Genomic DNA, 20,570 nt, shown 5'->3' with positions numbered 1-20,570 from the left:
GTGACTGTAAACATAAGGATGTATAAGCCATTTCCTTGAGTTTATGGTTTGTGTCCATACACCTGCTTGCTTCCAAGCCAGTGATGGTGTGTAGTGTTCTGAAAGCTATGTCACCTTTATCACTCCAGGTGTGTTTCCCAGCTGCGTATTTCCCAAGCACAGTCTCCCCTGTGTGAGAAAGGTTTCCATGGCTGCAGTCACCTGCTGGTGACCCTTCTGGAAGGGGAGTCAGGCTAGCTATGGATTGTTAATTCTTCTTGGCTTTGAGATCCTAGTGTTAATGGTGTGAATTCTGTCTTGACAGGAATTATGAAGCCCATGATTCAGCAGGACTCCATTGGTGGGAGCAGCTGTCGGTCTGAAGATCAGAACTGCCAGGCAGGGACAGCAGAAAGGAAAACTGCTCCCTTGGACCCTGTGCCAGTGTGGGGCCAGGAATGTTACGCATCCCTGCAGAGTAAAGGGTACTCCCTGTCACATCAAAAACAGGCTGACAGCATCACCATGGAGGGGCTGCATGTCAGGTGAGTGCAGAACACCCTTCTCCTTATGCATGCTGTGATGGGAGGTGATGCCGTAAGTCATCCCTTCTGAAAGGGGAGTGTAGAGTGGACCCAAAAGGTATTTCTGAGTAGGCCAAGGTACTCACCTGGTAGCATCCTTACACTCTTGAGTGTGTTATGTCGTGGAGGTGCTTTAAACTGAGCTGTTCAGAGTTTTTCTATCTAATGTCAGTCTAGGCTGACCAGCTTGGGAGTCTGTTCAGTAGGAAAAAGACTCGTCACCCACGTGGGTAATTACAGAAAACTGAGTTAAAAATTCTGATATTTGCTCGTTTGTCTCCAAATTCTCTGGGACTTTCTTGTTTTTGGATCTCCACATATGTTGGAGGCTGAATCTCCATTTATTTCTTAAGTTTGCCCATGCTAGGAACTGCTTTTTTCATCATCCATTGATTAGACAAACCAGGCAGTACAGCCTGGGGCCATAGCACATCTGCCCAGCATTCAGGTATTTATAGGCTTATTGCCTCATGATTTAGAACAAACACCAACTGATTTATTTGTTTCCACTTCTTGTGCCCAGCGTAGGCCCTTGGAGACATGTTGTGCTTTGCATTAGCTGACTCTTTTGTTTGCTGTTTGTTTCCTTCTCAGGAACGACAGCTACTCTGCTGCTCCTGGAAGGCAGGAGAGTCTAAGTACCCAGCGAGATCTCTTTGAGGACAGAGGGGAGGAGTACTTGAATGCTTTTGACAAGAAGGCCCAAGCAGACTTTGACGCCTGTCTGCCTTCTCAGAGAATAGGCCAAGATTTGTTGTTCCAGCATCAGGAGACAGCGCAGGAAACCTGTCCTGCTGGGAACCGCCATACAAACTTGAGGTGTTCACCCCTAGAGCCTGATTTCATCCAAGCAGAGAAGAAGCCTGAGTACAATGGCTGGGATATCAGCCACCATCAGAAACCTGCAGAGACTGCAGCAGAAGCTGCTGAAGAAGTGCCCAGGGATGAGCAGTCATTCAGTGCTGACCCATGGAAGAAAGAAGGAGCTAATATCAAACAGCCCGCAGAAGAGACAACAGAGTGGGCTCCTGAGAACCGCACCACCAGTGGTCAGCACCAGGAGCAAATGGGGAGGACGCGGCGATCGGGCCCAATTAAAAAACCAGTCCTGAAAGCCCTCAAGGTGGAGGAGAAGGAGAAGGAGATGGAGAAGGTTAAGCTTGAAGGAGAGGACACTTCACGCCCACTGAAGGAGAAGGCAGCTGTTCAGAAAGCAGAAAATGAGGCAGATGATTCTGCAGCCTTAGTGAACTCCACACGTTACGTGCTGGATGACAAAGTTTCTTCCCAAGCTACCCTTGCCCGAGAGGCTGAGAAATCCCAAGAGGAAGAGGAGGAAGAAGAAGAGGAAGAGAAGCCAGAAAGAACGTGGGAGAATAAAATATCCAGAGAATCCGGTGATCTCCCTCCGACCAAAAGAAACAACTGGATCTTCATTGATGAGGAACAAGCCTTTGGTGGGAGAGGTCAAGGACGTGGACGAGGGAGAGGCTTCAGAGAGTTCACTTTCCGAGGCCGAGGCACTGTAGTGGGCAGCCGGGGGGTCTATAACAACCAGCGGAGCAGCCGAGGGCGAGGGCTGCGGGAGTTCAACCAGGCAGAGGACTTCCCCAGGGGCAAGCCAAGGCGCCGCATTGCGAGCGAGACGCACAGCGAAGGGTCAGAGTATGAGGAGCTCCCCAAGCGTCGCCGGCAAAGGGGCTCAGAAAACAGCAATGAAGGCTCCGTGCTGGACCGGGAGGACAGTGATTTAAAAAAGGGAGACTTCAAAGAGTCGTGGAGGTCCAACAAAATCTATTCAGATGATCACAATAGTCTGGATCCGAAGATGAGGGCACCGAGAGCTTTTGGGAGATCACTGCCGCCAAGACTGAGTAACTCTGGCTATGGGAGAAGGGGGTTCATGGGTAAGGAGCCCACCCAGTGGCAAGGCAGGAGTGGGGGCGCGGGGTGGCAGGAGTACTGCCACACCTCTCCATCGGACACTTTTGGGAGCAGGCAGCAGGCTGACAGGGACTACATTCAGGATTCTTACAAACACGTGGATTCCTTCTCCAGCCGGGTTTTTGATGAGAGTCATCTGGATGACAAAAGGCACTTTTTCCAGGAGGATTACTCAGCAGATCAGGAGAACATAGAGAACAGGCCATTCAGGAGGCGGCGTCCCCCCCGCCAAGACAAGCCCCCGCGATTCAGGCGCCTCAGGCAAGAGAGGGAATCAGTTGGCCAGTGGAACCCTGAGGAAGGAGGCCCCAGCCTACTGCCCAGCCAGTGGCCTGGAAGACCCAAGCTGACCAGTGCAGAGAAGAGCAGCATTTCGGGCAGACGGTCTCCTGAGCTGTCCTACCAGAACTCATCAGACCATGCCAATGAGGAATGGGAGACAGCATCTGAAAGCAGTGACTTCAGTGAGCGGCGGGAGAGGCGAGAGGGAGTTTCAGAGAGTGAAGGCCAGCTGGAGGGTGGCCTCTGCAGTGGGAGCTTGGGAGAGAAGAGGGAGCTGGCAAAGAGGAGCTTCTCGAGCCAAAGGCCACTTGTGGACAGGCAGAGCCGCAAGGCCGAGCCGGCAGGGTTTGCAGAGCAGTCTGTCAGGACTGGTGTGGGAGCAGCTTCCAGATACGAGAGTCAGCAGAATGGGACGCTGATAAAAAGCAAAAGGTGAGGTTGCATTCTGATGTGCAGAGATCTGCCACCTGATACGTGGGTATCAGGGTTGGAGAAGGGCTGGACTTTGGGTGAGGAGCTATGGGCTGTGTTTCTTTCCATCTAGTGCAGGTGACTTCCACAAGTGTTTGTCCGACTTTGACATCCAAGGATTTCATCACTGTCTGTTTCACTATCAATCAGTGCCTTTGCTTCCATGCTGGGAATCCAGGTTTATGGAAGTTGCTGAGACACTGTGGTCATGTCTTGTGCTGCTGCTCTTCACCTTAGTTTCTGACCAAGGCAGCTCTCTGCTGTCTGGACTGCCTCTCACTAGATGACAAATAACAAAGGAAATCTTGGTCCTTAATTCCAGTTGTATTGCGTCTTTCCTCTCCTATCATGGATCCCCAGTGGAGTGTAGCGGAGAACAGGAGGGCTGGGTTTTCCTGGGACAGGTTACTCGTTAGTGAGTTGAACACTTGGGAATGATGTGTAGACGGTGGTCAAATAGGCACCAAAAAACATGGGAGAAATGGGAAAATTACGTGGGTTTTTTTTTTCCTTTCAATGTCATCAGCCTCTCCCCATCTCCCTTTCCTTCATGTTGATCCTTACCAAGAAAGGTGCGTTAATTGCAAAGGGGAGCTGTTAGAGCAGTGTCATAGGAGGGTGGGAGACCACAGAAGCACAGGGCCCTCCTCATAGAGGCAAGTGAGGGTATTTAGCTTTGTTGCAGGTGCAGCAAGTTTGACTCATGACTACAGGTATTCTGCTTCCATCCCACATCTCCAGTAACATCTTTGTAATGGGCTGCATGCTCAGAATTTTAACATCTGCCTCAGTTGGGCAAAGGCTGGGAAAGGATGAGGTGTGATTAGAAAACTGGTAAAGAAAATACAGCCCATGTGTTTTCCTCTTGGTACATTTGCTCATCTTGTAGGGACAAATCTAATTCCTTTCCCTTCTTTCCTTGTAGGTCACCAGAAGAAGGAGGGGGCCTTGGCAACACCAGTGGTGGGAGCAGTCACTCCATTTACAGCTTGGATAGGGCCTCCCATGCCAACTCAGAGTGTGCTGAGGGGCCAGGTAAAAAGCCAGAGAAGGAGCCCAAATCCACTGCGCAAAGAGCAAGTGAGAAGGGGGAGGCCTTGTCACAGTTTGAACTGAGTTATGGAAGTGAGTGTCTCTACTGATTTGTTTCTTTAAAGGGATACCACATTATGGCTGACTTCAAGACAGACTCATTCAATCCAGTGTAATTTCAAATATCAGGCTAGATTTTTTTCCACTTACTTACACTGACAGGAAAACTCCAGTGTATCTAAATAAGGAAAACATGGAAGACAAAAGATGGCTTTAAATTTTAAACCAAAACTTTTCAGCCCTGACAGTCTCTTTAATGTTTATTCTATAGAAAAGCAGGTTTTAGGGAGTATATTTCCATATTTCTATCCAAGATGTTAAATTGCAAGCTCAAAATACCTTTTGTAGTGCAAAGGAAATGAGCATCCAGAGTGGGGAATTTGAGCTCTGCAGTGCTGCTGGCTGAACTTGCTTACCTATAGCATGGATTCTATTTGAAATACACTCTTCAGTTTTAAAGCTTTATGTGCATGTACAAATGCACTGTTTTTTCCCTGTATGTGCTCTGTTCAGGTACCATCATTGATAGTCGGGTATCGAACACAGCAGAAGAGAATGAAGTAGGTTCTATGGCAGGTGAAGGCTTCATTGAGGTTCTTACTAAGAAGCAGCGTCGCTTGCTGGAAGAAGAGCGAAGGAAGAAGGAACAGGCTGCTCAGGTGAGGAGTTGGGGGCAGAAAAAGCTTAACCTGATACGTTGTTGGACTGCAGTCGGAGGAACAGGGCTCACAAAGTGTTTTGCTTTGTATCCCATTCCCCTACCTCCTCTCCCCCCAAAATCTCATGCTGCTGAAGGCAGCTTTTTTCACTGTCCTGTTATACTGGGAGAACCTCCCAGTAGCCACAGGGTCCATTTAAAAGAAAGAGGTTTGCATATCAGAATTACTTTGTGTATGGTTCTATTAGATGAGTTGGGGGCTTTTTGCATTGTAGCATTTAGAAATGCATGGTTTGAACTTCCCAGGAGCAAGCTGTGTTAGCTCAGTGCAGGAACAGGTCTTGCAGGCTGTGCCTTTTCTGTTTCAGGCACCAGCTAAGGCCCGTGTCCTTCAGTCTCGCATTCCTCCTCGGTTTGCCAAGAAGCAGAACAGCTTGTGCTTGGAGCAAGGTGATGTAGCAGTGTCTGGAAACAGCCTGGGCACAGAGATCTGGGAGAGCAACAGCCCAGGTAAGTTTAGGAAATGGAGTACTTCTGAAGTGTTCAAAAAGCTGGGTAATCCTTTGGTGTGTACAGGAAGGACAGGGTGTCTGTGCTTAAGAGAATGATGCTAGTGGGAGGGGAGGTAGCAGACATCGAGAGTAGCATCTGTTCATACTGTGCTATTCAGCCATCCACCTCCTGTTGTTGACCATGTCAGTCTCAATCTATTTCTTGAGTCATCATGTAACATTAAGAACATTAAGAGCATTTCCTAGCCTGTTGGGCTGCATCTTCTTCACCCATTTTCTTATTTTGTCTTTGTCTGTTTTCTCATTCTGTAACACTGAACAGCTGTTGCCTTCCTTGTTTCTGTCCCTGCCCTTTCTTCCTCTACTGTTTCCATGTTCCCTAAGAAATCTCTTCGCTCTCCATACCCTGTATTTGTGCTCCTTCATCTCAGCTGATCAGGCAACACTGGCATTCTGAGGCGGTGAAAGTATCTCGTGTCTAGAAATGGAACATTCATAGTCTAGCAGGCACAGTGTACGAGGTGTGCTCATAGTTGTGTTACAAACAGCTGAACCCTGCCCTCTCTTTTCTTCCAGCGCTTTCTGTTCAGTCTCCTGGCAGTGATTCCTGGAACAAACCTGTAAATACCTTTAATGGTACTGAGTCTAGCACCACTGAGGTAAGTAAGTGGCACCTGATGTGCCATTCAGGTATTTTGTGTGTAAAGTTAACGTAGGTGGCTTATGCTTCTCATTGCTCCATCTGTGCTTAGCAACTCTCAGCTCTGCTTTTGCAATTTTAAGCTGTCCCTTTGCAGTTCTAATTTGAGCTTGATGCTGCTCAAATCTTGACGTAGAGGTGTTTTGTGCGGGTGTAAATCTAGAGTAACCATCTGGTAAAGCTTTTCCAAGGTTATGCTCCTAGCTGGACAGAGTGTGGTGGAGTTTTGTAGATCATATCTGCGTGCCTCTGCCCGTGAGCAGTGTGTAGCTGTAACCTTAATGTAAGGAGGGTGGAGGAGGTTCCTTAATTCTTCACCTCTGGAGACCAGAGTTCAAATCTGGTTTGGGTCACAAGTGAAATGAGCTTGGCAATCTCAGCCTAGTTTCTATGTGGATCACTTCTTGCTTATTCTAAAGCCACAATCCATTTGGTGCATTGGTTTACCCTGTCTCAGGGTTGCGTAGAGCTGAAGCAGCAGCCAAGGGATGCCCAAATCCTTTGCAGTTAACTAAGAATGCGATTTGAAAAGGAACATGGTCTTGCTGTTTTCTGGGATTGTTTTTTTTCCCTCCTTTGTGGAGCTGGGTTGGAGTCTGGGGCTTTAACACATTTCGTGCTTTGCATAGCAGGGTTTTAAAGGCAGCCAGGGGGATAGTGGCATTGACTTGAGCGCAGAGTCTCGGGAATCCTCCGCTACCTCCTCTCAGCGCAGTTCTCCATATGGCACCCTCAAACCAGAGGAGATGAATGGGGCTGGCCTGGTGGACGCAAAGCCTGACTGCCAGAAGGAGCAAGTGCAGAAGCAATCTGATAAAAAGGTAATCTGGATTTGCAGCCAAGCCAGAGCTCATAGTGGGAGACCCTGTGAAGTGGTTTTGTTGTTCTTGATAGCATTTTTAAGGCTTGAGATTGGCTTATTCAGTCTTTGTGTCTCAGCCTCTCTGCTTTCCTGTTAAGGATTCAGATCAAGGCTCAGGACAGAACAAGGAACACAAGCCTGGACCAATCGGCAACGAACGCTCCCTGAAAAACAGAAAGGGTTCGGAGGGAACGGAACGGCTGGAAGGGAATATTCCCCCTGTTAACGGGGTAGAAATTCACGTGGATTCTGTACTTCCTGTGCCACCCATTGAATTTGGAGTAAATCCTAAAGTGAGGATTGAATTTAATTGTATCTTTTTGGTGATTTGAGCTCGTTGAAATAGGAAAGGCGGTTTGGGGCAGAAGGATGATTTGAAGGAAGCTTCCAGCTGTAGATTTGCCTTAGATTTCATTACTGACACAAACCAGGTACTCAAGATGTCTCGGCAGACATGTAATATCCACTTGGAAATACTGTCCCAAGGACCAGCTGGGGTGGTAACAGAGGTGAGGGACAAAATTACGGCCATCTAAGCCTTTGTGTGTGTCTGGGGGTTGCCTGCTGCTCAGTGTTGAGAAATGTCGTCTTGTTCTCTTCCAGCAAGGCTTACTGGAGAACAGTCTTTAGTGTCTAGTGTCGTGATTTAGGCTAGAGTCATTAACCATGAGAAGCAGATGGGTGGCCCTTGAACCTGGATTTGAATTTTGTATGTTTTGCTCTTTCAGGATTCTGATTTCAGCTTGCCACCTGGTTCTGCCTCTGGCACTGCAGCTAACCCTGTCACCAAATTGCAGGATGCCTTGGCCAGTAATGTAAGTATTTCTTTTGGCACTGGTTCACTGGAGATACTCCTTGGTTAAACCTTGCTCCAAAGAGAGCAGGTGTGTTTCTTTGCAGTTGATTTCCCACTTAATGCTTAGGCTGCACATGTGACTAAAATCCATAATGGAAATCTGTGCCCTCGAGGTACATTGGTAAGAGGAGCATTGCTCACTCAGAAGGGGTATGGGGAGCAACCGCATTATCACTGTGACTTGTGTAAAGCCAGAGGTATGTCTGAGGTCACCAGCTTCGTCCACTGAGACACAAGAGTGTTGGTAATGGAAATTATACAGATAGTGGTGTTTTTAGGTCTGGATTGCCCGCTTCCTCAGAAGGTCTCATCTACCACAGCAAGGCAGAGAAGTGTAACTTTAGTTAGGCCCTTTTGGAGGTTTCCCAGCTTATTCCAGACATCTGGGTATGTTATTATTATATATGAAAGAGTGAGCACACTGAAAGTCCAGCTTGTAGCTCAGCTGTGCACAGCAGTATGAGAAACTTGCAAAGCTTCTTTGGAAATGTCTTCGAGTTTGTTGTCTCTTTGATTTTGGAGATTTGTCTAAAAGGGTGTTTTTTCAGAAGTGCTTTTTCGAAAAGAGGTTTTGTCCAAAATTTAGGTGGATTCCAAATACAGGACAGGTGGAGGAACTCTTGTGCAAAATGAAGTTTACTGAGTCAGATGGATGCTTAAGTGGAAGCTGGTGTAACTTGACAGAGAGGGTGTCACTGCACATAACCAAAGCTTCATTTATTCCAACAGCAAAATGGATCACAGTTGATTGTGGTACTTAACTCCTGCAGTACCACTGAGGATTAAAGCCTTTGAGGTGTGCTTGAGTTGCTAGCTGGTAGATTATGACTTTCTCATGAGAGTTACAGAGTAGTCACCATTGACCCATCTCCCCTCAGGCAGGGTTAACGCAGTCCATTCCCATTCTGCGAAGAGATCATCACCTTCAGCGATGCATTGGCCTCAACCCAATGTCCTTCCCCACTGCAGATCTCACTCTTAAGGTAAGCAAGCTGGCATGTGTGGTTGTCCTGGGTGTGGATACCATGTTTCCATGGCCAGGGTATGTAGGATGGGAGAGATCTTTCCCAGAGTGTTTTATTAGGTACTGCTAAATCTTTAATTAGCTCCAGTAAAAGTGTGCATATGCTACTCAGTGTGGGTGGAAGCACATGTGTTTCAACAGTCCTGGATGCTGAAGTCCTTGCCACTTGTAGAAAAGTGCAACAGAGCTTTCCTGCTATTTCAGTAGCTGGGGAAGATGGTTGGTCAGGAATCCTAGGTGCCTGATGGCCTAAAGAAGGAAAAAAAACACCCAAACCCAAACAAAACAAACCACCCATCCCAAAAAACCTCAAACACAAACAGCATTAACAAAAAACCCTCAAAATAGACAAGAAACACCACTCTAAACCCAAAAAGCTCAGCAGATACCAAGTAGGGGTTGAGTGTTTGTGAAGAATGCTTTCCCATTGGAAATTGCTGTGAAGCCCCATGAACTGAGACCTGCCAGCTTTCCACTATGACTAGACTGAATTTGAGCTAACAGGTTGTAGATGAGGAACTCATGGCTTCGGTATTGTCCTCCCCATTTGAATTGTCTGTAGTTACTGTCCTTCGTTTCTGTAGATGGAGTCTGCTCGTAAAGCTTGGGAAAACTCTCCGAGTTTACCAGAACAGAACTCGCCAGGAGGTGCAGGCTCAGGCATCCAGCCTCCTTCCAGTGTTGGCGCTTCCAACGGTGTCAGCTACAGCTCTTTTGGTGGAGTTTCCATGCCTCCTATGCCTGTGGCATCTGTCGCACCTTCTGCATCTATTCCAGGTACCTGCAAACTGTGGCAGCAGTATTTGCATTGTCTGTTTGGTATTTAGGAATCATCTGATTCTAGTAGATGAGAGGCATGGTGAGAAGAGCTTGTGTATAAAGGTAACTGACTGGCTGGTATTTAATAGATTCTTAACAACAGTTCAGTCAAGACAGAAAGAGGGAAGTCTCCCCACTTCAAAGAATGTCACTTGAGTGTAACTGGTATAAATTTAGCACAAGGATGACATTCCTTGTGTAGGAGCATGTCTGATGTCTCAAGGTCTAGCTTACCCTTCACTGTGTGTTCAATAGAACAGGAGGGAAGTGAAGAAATGTGTGGCTGAAAGATTTCAACAGTCCCAATATCAACCATTCATTCCTCTGCTTATTTTGCTATTTAAGGCAGAGGTTCTGAGCACCTTGTGCTCTTTGTGTGTGATAACAACTTGCTTATAGTTTGCAGAGCTCTGGGAGGTGGGAGGGTGTTGCTGTCTTTGAGTTAGAAGCAAAGCTTAGGCTCAGTTGTGTTACATACTGTGTGTAATTAGGGAGAGCATCTAGGAAAAGGAAATGTACTTTGTTTCTCTGACTTCTGGGTCCCAACGGGCCTCTCATGCATGCACTATCCTCTTCATTCCTCTGCTCAAGAATAGAGGGGAATATGCTAAGCAGAAGTGATAGCGAGTGGACCACTCTAATGAGTCTGTTACTAGCTTCCGCTTGGAAAACAGATTGTTCCAAGTCAGGTTATTTCCTTCTCTGCTCACCCTAATTTTGCTTGTAAATCCTGTGGCTCAGATCCATACAGAGCCACAAGAGTGGCACCACACTTTCTAACTGGTGCCATCTTTGGGGTGAATAAGGCTTTAGATCTCTTGTGTGAAGGTCTCAACACCATATTGCTCTTTCTGTCCCTTCTAGCTGCAAAGATGAGATGATTGCAGAGCAGGTTTCTGGCATTTAGAAAGAGTTTGGAGTACAGTTCAACAATTCCTGGACTGTTACTGTTTCTGACTCTTTTGTGGAGGTGGGAAACCTGGGTTTACATTTAGCCTCTTACAGAAAGGTATGATTAATTCACAGCAAGAGAACTGCTGTAAGCAGGCTGCTGGCTTTGGTATGTGGATTTATGATCTTTATAGGCTCTTCTGAATGGGCACTATGTTTGTGTTGTCTTGCTGAGCTGGTTGCTGAGGGGTAGGAAATAATCTCGACCTGCAAGTCTCTGCAGTGCACTGTGTCTGTATCTGTACCTTGAATTTACACCCAGCCTTCTCATGTTTAGGTAACCATATTCCACCCTTGTATCTGGACGGCCATGTGTTTGCAAGTCAGCCCCGCTTGGTCCCTCAGACGATACCTCAGCAGCAAAGCTACCAACAGGTGAGGCAGAAATAACAAGGTAGTGGTTTCTCAAGGAGTCTTCAGGGTAGCATTTAAGAAACTAGGAGTCATTTATCTCTGATAGCCCAGAGGAGCTTAGATGTGGCTCGTTTAATATTCCTTGGATGCTGCTTCCCAGTGGATGTCACGGGTTAATGACACTGAAGGGAGGTAATTGAAGGGTTTTCCCTGTTTGTACCAGTGCCTTTTGGTTGTGTTTAACTGAAGCAGATGCCGAGGTGCCTGTGTGAAGTAAATTCCACAACCAATCAATACTGATGAGCAATTTCACTAGCGTTAGTAAATGAGAACCGGGATTGTCAGTGCGTGTTCCGTGTGTGAAGCACGTTGGTCCCTGTATGTGTCCATCAAATGCCTCTTGCAGGCATCAGTCTTCCCTCTTGGGTGCTCCTGCCAGTGTGCTGCTGTTCTGTAGAATGATGCAGGGGCTGGGTAAAGGCATAGTGTCATGGCAGATTGATTCATGGAGGAAACTGGTGGATTTTTTTAACAGCCTGGGAGGGTTTTTGGCTCCTCTTGTACCTCTCAATCATCTTAATCTCTTCTGCAGGCTGCTGCTGCTCAACAGATTCCCATTTCCCTCCACACATCCTTACAGGCCCAAGCTCAGCTTGGGCTGAGGGGTGGTCTGCCGGTTTCCCAGTCCCAGGAGATGTACAGTTCCATTCAGCCCTTCAGGTAACTGCTTCCAGTTTTTATTTCCTCATGGTTTGATTTCCTCTGTTCCTGATGCCAACGCACACTGATCAATAGTCTATACTCATCTTCTCTTCCCCCTTTGTTGATGTGCTCCTAGTAACACTGCCAGTGGGCATATGTTGCTTTGCAGGACATTGGGAAAGACTGTCCTTGGAAAGTTACTCAGTTGTACTGTCTACCCTCTTAAAGCGGGAGGCAAATCTTGGAAAAGATGCAGAAAGAGAAGTTTTGAGGGGTAGCAAGCAGGCTTGCTTAGTGAAGAACACAGAGCTTACAGCTTACTGTATTTGGTTTACAAGACAAAGAGTTTAATCAGATCTGAGTACCAGGATAATGAAATTAAATTACTTTCTTTATTAGGTACAAACTGACAAGAACAGGATAAGTGCCTGCACTTTGGACTAAAAATTGCTAGAGCTGTTTGAATCTTTAATTTCTGATTCTTTCCTGCTTTGTAAAACTGCTGTAGACTTCCAGTAACCTGAATCCTCCCTTAACTACTCATCCAGAGCTTATTGTGCAGGATATCAAACCATAAACCTTGTCATTCTGTTGAATATATCTGCAGCAAGAGGACATGGTTGTAAAGGCTTAAAAGTGGAAGTAAAAAAAGAAAAAACACCCTGTTACTAAAATGGAAGGTGGCATCACAGCTTATTTCTAAGCTGTCAGTTTAGGAGAATCTGAGAACTGATTGCAGGCCAGATACAGTTTGGCAGGAGGTGTGTGTGTGTACAGTCTCCAAAGGTTTTCTATGTAATGACTTGAGCATGTTTTTCTTCTCCAGGTCTCAGGTGTATATGCACCCCAGTCTGTCTCAACCCAGCACCATGGTCCTGACAGGAGGCACAGCTCTGAAGCCTCCGTATTCCGCCTTCCCAGGCATGCAGCCCTTAGAGGTGGTGAAAACCCAGTCTGGGTCCCCCTACCAGCCCATGAATGGAAGCCAGACACTGGTTTATGAAGGCCAGATAAACCAGGCGGCTGGCATGGGAGCCTCCCAGATGATGGACTCTCAGCTTACGCAGGTTAGGAGCAGGGCTCATGAGCCACTCCCAATGTACAGGCTTTTTCACAGCCACTTGTTTCTGAGGCTGGGTTAAACCTCCTATTTGTGCTGAGTTACGTGTTTGTGTGAACTAAGCTCTTTGTAAAGAGGCAAAAGGTTTTCCCAAGAGACTTTGTTCTGTTGAGCCATTGTTTCAAACATGCAGCACCTTATTTAATGAGATGCTTGCTAATTGTCTATCCCTGCTGAGATGTCATTTTCTAACTCTGAAGTCCTCGCCCTCAATATAGACACTTAATGCAGATCAAACCTTGCAGTGCTTCATGCGTAGGAAGCCATAAAGCAGTGGTTGTACTAAAAGTACCTCCTTCTGAGAGCCAAATCCCAACCGCCTCCAGATTTAACTCTGCTTCCAGGGTAACTAAAACCTTTTATTAAATGCTCATCTATCTTCTCAATTCATTTCTTATCCAGGTCTTATTTACAACTTCTGCTGATCTGTTTGGCAGCATCTTAACAAGAATTTCACTGTGTGAGAAAGCTTTTGTAAAGCGTGGTTCAGATAAAGACATTGAATCCTCCTGTGAGCATAGCTGTACTTGTGGACACATGTGTGATTCTCTGGAGAAGTTTGATACTTTTATTAAACTCATTTATTTTGTGCAACGTGTTAAGGTTTATTTGTTCTGTTTAACGAGGGATTTTTATGTTGTAACTGGTGTAGAGTTAATCCTGAAAGTAATCTAGCTGAGGAAAATGCGGAGAATACTGGCAAACCAAATATCTGAAGAAATGTTCTATCCATCATAAGCCAGCAGCTTGGTCTCTTGCCAGCCTTAGATTATTTATTAGTTGCTTTATTTATTTATTACAAAGTGTTGTCATAGAACCTCCCAATTCCAGCATTTGTGAGGACTGCCAGATGAATAAGAGGGAACATGAGTCCTGAGCTGTATGTTTTAAGATTTCTCTTAATTATTGCCATCACCAGTTTGAAGCTCAGTGCAGAACAGAGAGCTGAGGTTGCTGTCACTTTCTCTAGAGGTTCAGTCCTTGAAATGCTTTGGCTTGGAAGTGTAGCAGACTTCCTGGTCTGGGCATCAAAACTGCAAACAAAACGCTGAACACTGAACTGTCTGATGCTGCCATCATACCAAGAGAAAATAACCTCATGCAGCGACCATGAGGAAGACTGAAAAACTGGGAGAAGGCTTTAGGCAAGGAGGAAAGCCCTGTGTCTGAGTGCAGTTCTCTTAAATCAGTGCCGTGTTAAAAGCCCAGCTGAGAGGGTGTTGTCAGCACTGCCAGAACATGCATTTCAATGTGGAAGTCCCTCTGTTACGTTGATTTGCATTTATTCTGTGCCAGATTGCACGGTTTGTGAGCTTCCTTTTAGCAATGCTGTGTGTTCAGGGTATTAGGAGACAGAGTCTCAAACAGCAGCCTGTTAACACCATGAAGTTAACTACATGTCCTTATCACTCAGCTAACGATGCCTGTGCCTGGCTCTCAGCTTCCTCTGCCCCGCTATGGCTCTGGCCAGCAGCCCCTGATTCTACCACAGTCCATCCAGCTTCCTCAGGGGCAAAACCTGCCTGTAGGAGCTCCCCGAAGAATCCTCCCTCCTGGATCCCAGCCTTCTGTTCTTGCTACCAGCAGGGAGGTAAGGATCAACTCCTGCGTGCTCACCTTGGCATTGGTTACCCCATCCTGCATTGAAGTCTCACTCCTTGATACTGGTTGTTAAAGGGGAGACCGGCTTATTTGGATCCTTAAATAACAAAGCCAAGGATTGGTGTTCAAATGAAGGAACACTTTTGCCCTCATCTCCAAAGCGCAGGCCAGCAGTTTGTCAGGTTTTTCTGCTGGTCATCATTCTGTTTCCAGGGAGCCGCATCCTGCTTTGATCCAGTTTGGAGTCTCCAGTTTTATTACATGTTTACACAGGTTTCCCCAGAGTGCTTGAGGGGTGGTGAGCTCCAGACACAGTTGGAATACTGCCCAGATAATTCACACTGTTGTGAAGCTTGTCCATTTGAGTAGGTATATTCATGTCGTGTCTGCTTTGATGGATTCATATCATAAGTTTGTCTATTATAGGGGAGAGAAAGCACAGGTCCTGTGTTTTCTTGTGCTGCTGGCTTGTTGCTTTAATACAAGCAGATTATGTCACTTACAAGCCTTACTCTCTTCGCCTGAAAAATGTTTCTTCTTTTAATGGGCACAATGGGTAGAAGGGCAGAGATTTGCCTTAAGTGTTTATCTGAAGTAGTAAGTGATTTGTGGATGCAAAGATGATACTCTTGCTCATTTTCCTTTGTAGTCCTCCCAAATGGAAATGAAAGGGTTTCATTTCTCTGATGGTAAACAGAGTATGTCCTCTGGAGGGTCTGTACCATCACCACATACGTACAGGTAACACGTCTATGGAACTTAAACTCTCTGTAGTCTGAATGGGGAAGAAGTAGTGTTCCCCATTCAGTGACATGGTGCATGCATCATCCCTGTACAGGATACACTTGGGTTTTCATGTGTAGAATGTGCTCGCTATAGTCCAAATACGTGTATCAAAATGCATGATCATGGCTTTCAGTTTTGGGTGTGGACCAGTGTGTATCTGTCTTGGCCCTTTATGCCTGTGGGATGTGCATGAAGTTACTTGTTAACTGAGTCTTAAAGACAGCTTAGAACTGGTGTGTGCTTTTGTGTGTTCCTTGTTAAGGTGGAAAATTTGAGGCTCATTGAGTAGGCATTTTAATTTCCAGCATGGTGCTCTCAAGATGAGTGGTGCTCATGTCTAGACATACCAGACCTTCACGTCATTAAGCCTTTTTTCTCCTAACCAATCCATGTGCTGTCTTTTGGGCTGGGGAGCTCGCTGATGTGCACAGCAGACTCATTCCCTGTCAATTGCTGCTTTCTGCTGTCTGTTTTTTCTTTCACACATGAATAAGGTTCTCATTCCATTGTAGAATTTACTCCATGAATATTGTCGACTCTTCGATTTCCAGGCCTAGCTCTGCCAGCCCAAGTGGGAAGCCATCTGGACCAGCAGTTAGTATGGGCTCTGTGCAAGGACACTATGTACAGCAGGTAGCGTACATCAGTACTTTGACCCAACAGTGTCTGCTCTTATACACTGTCATGCTTATGCTTTGGACTTTCAAGAGTGTCAGAAAGGCTGGTGTAATTCGAGAGCTCTTAACTTTGCCTGAAGGGAGAGTGAGTGGGTAGGCAGCATTATAATGAGTCCGAGAGTAATGCTTGTGTGAGTTGAAAGTCAGGGGAGATTAGAGGATTACCTGTTTTACAGCGTCTGTGTTGTTTGTTGTTGAGGTTTTGTGGGTTATTTGCGTTGCGAGACGTGAAACACTTTGAGATCCTTATGTGGGATGTTTTAGGACAGCGGAGTGTGCCGGAAGAGAAGAAATACCTGGATTTTTGGAACAAATACGATGTCTTGCATGAATGATGGTCACAATTTGGTTTTTACATCCACCTAGAAGTGTCTGTGGTAGCTAATGCTTTGTTGTTGTATGTCAAAAGGCAAAGCAGCGGGTGGATGAGAATAAAGCCAACTTGGGAGCAGTAAAGCTGCAAGAAACAGCCTCCACAAACCAGATGAAGCCAGTGCGCACAGGAGCGATAAAACCTCAGGCAGTCAAAGTGGAGGAAAGCAAGGCCTAGGAGCACCTCTGATACCCGCCTGGTCCTGCTGCCTGAGAGGCCCTGCAGCTTAGACTGGACCCCACTGGATCTCCTGAAAATTGCCAGATCTACTCCCTGGCCCACATAGACTGACTACAGCAACATCATCCAAGCCTGTCTCCCAACAAAGCAGTTTGAAACAGTGGATATGACATTGACCTGCTTGCTTTAAAACCAACCTTGTGACTTTTAAGTGGCTCGAGCCATTTGTTTCTTATTTTTATTCCTCCCCTCCCCATGCCCCATCCACAGGTAGCTGTGATCGCTCACTTGGCAAATCCCATCCTTCTCCTTCCCTACTTCTGTCTCAGCAGAGTGGCAACTGGGGGAGAGGGGTTAGTTTGAGGTTTTTCATTTTAAAGGCAGCTGAGGTTTTTACAGAAATGCTGTATCTTTGTTTATAGCAGAACTTTTATATGTTCTCTCATTTCCCCTTCTTTCTGTTTTCCTCATTCCTTTCCAAAAAGAATTCCCTCCCACTCAAATTATGTTCCGACAAAACTCTGCTTCGTTTTATATATGGTTCTGTGCTATGTTGAGAATCATGACTCTTCTAAATTGAGTTTGCTTGGGTATATTTCCCCAGATGATTTAGCCTTTCAGGTTATTTGATTTTAAAAATACAGGACAGTTATGGCATTCAGTAATTTTTCAGTATCTTTGTTTTAAGCTAGAAGCAGTGCTTGCATTAAAAGTAAATGTGTACTAAAGGTATATAGTAGATCAGTGCATTAATATTGAGACTTGCACCATGTTAATTGTAGCTTTGGGGTGCTCGTGCACAACAAAAATGTGGCATTTTCATTTTAAGGAAAAAAAACTCCGAATTTCTGTTGCAAACTCATCTGGATCTAGGGGGATTTGGTTGGTTGGTGGTTTTGTGGGTTTGGGATTTTTTAGTGACTGCCAAACACACAACAAAATGTAAATCATAGATTTATGAAATGTAAAATCTCCTCACCACGCATCCGTTAGAAGAGTTGGCCAGAGCCAACGGGTCTGTATAGACTACTTTTTGTAGTTGTGATGCTCTCTTATGCTCCCTACCTTGGCCGCTCTAATTCTTCCTGTCTCCCAAGACTTGTTCTATCTTGTGTTCATCCCTTGGGGCTGCTCTCCTAAGCTTTGCTCTTCTCCTTTTTCCTTAAGTCTTGCTTTGTGTCCCTCTAACTCAACAGCCTTTTGTAAAATCAATGTAGAAACACATCGTGAAGGGAGCCCCTCTGCAAGGCAGCCTTTTTAGCACACTTGGAACCTCCTTTTTTTGTGTTGGAAATGCATGTTACAAAGGCAGTTTGGAATCATCCTTTTACTCGTCCTTCCCCAGATGAACAGCAAAGCATCAGTGCAGTTGCTTATAGTGCGTGTACAGTTACCGTCACCTCACACTTCCCCACCAGTGTTTGATCTATGGAAGGAAGGTCCCAGTGGGAAGGGGTTGGCTTTTATTTCTGTGGTTGTTTGGTTTTGATTTGTGTGTGTGTGTGTGCGTGTGTATGTAGATTTTTAGAATGGACTTCCAGGTTCTTGGAAGTGCATGGAGTCCTTTAGCTGACGGTAGTCTTAAGTAAACTCACTACTTTCAGCTACCTTGGTTTGTCTTGTTTAGCTCTTTCAAAATGTAAAGTGGGCTGGTCACTCTGAAGTGAGGGAAAGAAACCATTTCTGCAGGAGATGACAGCTTGCTAACTGGCTGTGCTGTCTGCCTCTGCTGGGTGGCAGCAGGTCATTTGGTGGTGGTTCCAAAGAAGATGCTTTGAACAAAGAATGTATTTGGGAAGGGATCTGAAAGGTGTTCTTGTTTCTCTGTTTGCTTTATTCCTCCCCTCCCTCCCCCCCCCCCCCCCCCCCCGTTTTGGGCAAGATCCTTCATAACTTTCTAGGGATGCATTTGAAGTTTTAAGCTAAGTATAAATGTTTTATACAGTAGCTTTAAAGAGCTTAGAAATGTAAACTAACTTAGGCATAGTAATGTCCCCTCTCCACAGGTGTCCCCATTGACTGTGTCAGAGAGAACCCAAAGGGAAAGGGATAGGATGGTACTTTAAGAAAAACAAAAGCCCTCTTTTCCCCTCATGTTTTGTGAATTTTTGACTTCAGAGCAGAGTGTGCCAGCATCTCTCTAGTACCCTCATCCAAGTATAGGGTTGGAGATGTAGCGAGAAATGCTTCCCCAGCCTTCAGCCGTCTCCCAGACCTGCATCCTCATCTGCTCATCCTGCTCCCAGTGTTTTCCAAAGATTGCTCCACCAGTAGGACGTCCCAGCCTCCTTTCTATTCTTCCTTGGAATTCATGAACAAGAGGATTGTCTGGGTTTCCTTTGTTTTTTTCATTATCATCCTTCTGCCCAGCTGGCCCTACCTAATATCAGCTCAGAATCTAACTGTAATGGCTAAAGAGACTTATCCAAGCCCCCCTTCACATCTCTTTCCTACCCTAGACACACTACGTAAGCTTTACAAAGACACTAACCTCTTTCCTCCTACCTGTATGACTTTAAAATGGTCAAATATGTTGGAGAAACTGGGTTATTGCTAGATACAAGTTCTTGCAGTCCCTCAGGTGTAAATGCCATCAGAACTACAATACTTCCTGTTGAAAAAGATCACCCTTCTCTTTTAACCCCTCCATTCCTTCCCCCAACAGAATAAAACACTAGAATTTATTTATACGTATTTGATGTTGTAGGTCTAGGTGAAAAAGTAATTGTTTCACTGCTCTATTTATATATTATGTCTGAATTATTCTGTGCAGGAAAGGCCAAGAAATGCATGTGAGCTTCGTTCCATTCCTCACCATTGCGTGACTGTCAGCTGCAGTTGGCAAGACTCTATTTCACTTAATGGAGTTTTGTGTGATGGAAAGCAGTTTTAGAGCCCAGATTTCTACAGTGCAATATCCTTCCTTTCTGGCATAGATTTTTTGTTTGTTTGTTTAAAGCTAGTGCAAGGTTAGTGCAATTTGTGGTGCTCTTGAGTCAAAAGGAAAGCCTCTGATCCTCGATGCAGAAATGCCAAGGGTGCTGGTATGCTGATAGGAATTCAGCTTGGGAAAGTGAAGAATGGAGATGCAGAGAGCGTGGATATGGTTTCTGAGGGGATATTTTGCTTGCTGTCTCCATTGCTGCAGGGTTGGGCCTTAATGATTTATTCCTTTGTGAGTTGCTTTTGCTTTGACTGGAAATCAGCTACCAAATTGCAGGCTCCTTCTGCTAGGAAAGGTGCAGTGGGAGGGAGAGGTGGAATCCATGCTTCCAGCAGCAGTGGGTGAAGCAGAACTATTCAGAGGCTGACTTCGGTGCTTTTTGTTCAGCTGAAGGTCTGAAGCACGTGTATAATTGGTTCTCATACGCAGTGATTCATGGCCAGCAGCTGCATTCAGTGCTGCTTTCCTCTCCAGCCCTCTTTTAGCTCTTAATTTAGAAAAAAATATACTAAAAAATAAAGGAGAAAAGGAAGTAAAAAAGAAAAAAAAAAAAGCTACTTTGTGTATTTCTAAGTAAGTGGAAGCAGCACAGTCACCAGTGAAACAGGTATGCTTGTTGATCTTCCATCCTGGCTCTGCCATGTGCCACTGTGCAGTCGTCAGTGACTCTGAATGTGTTTGCAGCCCATTGGACTCCCATGCGTGTTTGTGTTCATGCAGAGGCACTCCGTTTAACAGTCTCCTTGCAAGAATGCTGCAAAGCTACAAGCTGCCCTGTGGTTCCTGTGTATTTATAGGTATATATTAAAAACCCCAAGTCTAGCGTTTGAGCTCACCTTTTGGCAGGCAGCTCTTCGCTTCCAAGCACCACTGCATGCCAGGATCTCGTTCTGTTGCGTTTTAACCTTCTGTTTTGCTTCTGGCTGGTTCAGCACGGGTTAATCCCTTGTAGCACGGGTTATTTTTGACGTACAGCAGCCCAGTTTTCCTCGTCAGAAAGATGCATTTGTGAATGAGAGTTTACAACAGGCATCAGGATACACTTAGTTGTGGCCCATCAACGGAAAAGGTGCGTTTTGCCCAAGCAGTGGAACTGCT

The 20,570-nt window shown here is 45.7% G+C and overlaps 1 protein-coding gene across 8 annotated transcripts in view; it reads left to right on the top strand.

The window, feature by feature from the left end:
- PRRC2B (proline rich coiled-coil 2B) overlaps positions 1–17,624 on the top strand; it is a 44,257-nt gene extending 26,633 nt beyond the window's left edge. For 4 of the 8 annotated variants that reach the window (XM_065696022.1, XM_065696018.1, XM_065696021.1 and 1 more), the window contains exons 15-32: positions 305–524; positions 1,158–3,221; positions 4,186–4,385; positions 4,866–5,011; positions 5,379–5,520; positions 6,099–6,181; positions 6,852–7,043; positions 7,183–7,377; positions 7,813–7,899; positions 8,819–8,923; positions 9,549–9,741; positions 11,012–11,109; positions 11,681–11,808; positions 12,617–12,857; positions 14,325–14,501; positions 15,162–15,253; positions 15,811–15,931; positions 16,385–17,624. In XM_065696022.1, the coding sequence (XP_065552094.1) occupies positions 305–524; positions 1,158–3,221; positions 4,186–4,385; positions 4,866–5,011; positions 5,379–5,520; positions 6,099–6,181; positions 6,852–7,043; positions 7,183–7,377; positions 7,813–7,899; positions 8,819–8,923; positions 9,549–9,741; positions 11,012–11,109; positions 11,681–11,808; positions 12,617–12,857; positions 14,325–14,501; positions 15,162–15,253; positions 15,811–15,931; positions 16,385–16,525 (4,625 nt within the window). In that variant the 3' untranslated portion in view covers positions 16,526–17,624. Of the gene's footprint in view, positions 1–304; positions 525–1,157; positions 3,222–4,185; positions 4,386–4,865; positions 5,012–5,378; positions 5,521–6,098; positions 6,182–6,851; positions 7,044–7,182; positions 7,378–7,812; positions 7,900–8,818; positions 8,924–9,548; positions 9,742–11,011; positions 11,110–11,680; positions 11,809–12,616; positions 12,858–13,312; positions 14,111–14,324; positions 14,502–15,161; positions 15,254–15,810; positions 15,932–16,384 lie in introns of those variants that run through there. The other 4 variants (XM_065696025.1, XM_065696023.1, XM_065696024.1 and 1 more) reach the window with 4 other exon arrangements.
- The last annotated feature ends 2,946 nt before the right edge of the window (positions 17,625–20,570 follow it).

The sequence above is a fragment of the Lathamus discolor genome, chromosome 15 (assembly GCF_037157495.1).
Source record: "Lathamus discolor isolate bLatDis1 chromosome 15, bLatDis1.hap1, whole genome shotgun sequence".
Classification (NCBI taxonomy): domain Eukaryota; kingdom Metazoa; phylum Chordata; class Aves; order Psittaciformes; family Psittacidae; genus Lathamus; species Lathamus discolor.
The sequence above is the reverse complement of the archived record's forward strand: the minus strand, read 5'-3'. Positions and strand labels throughout refer to the sequence as shown.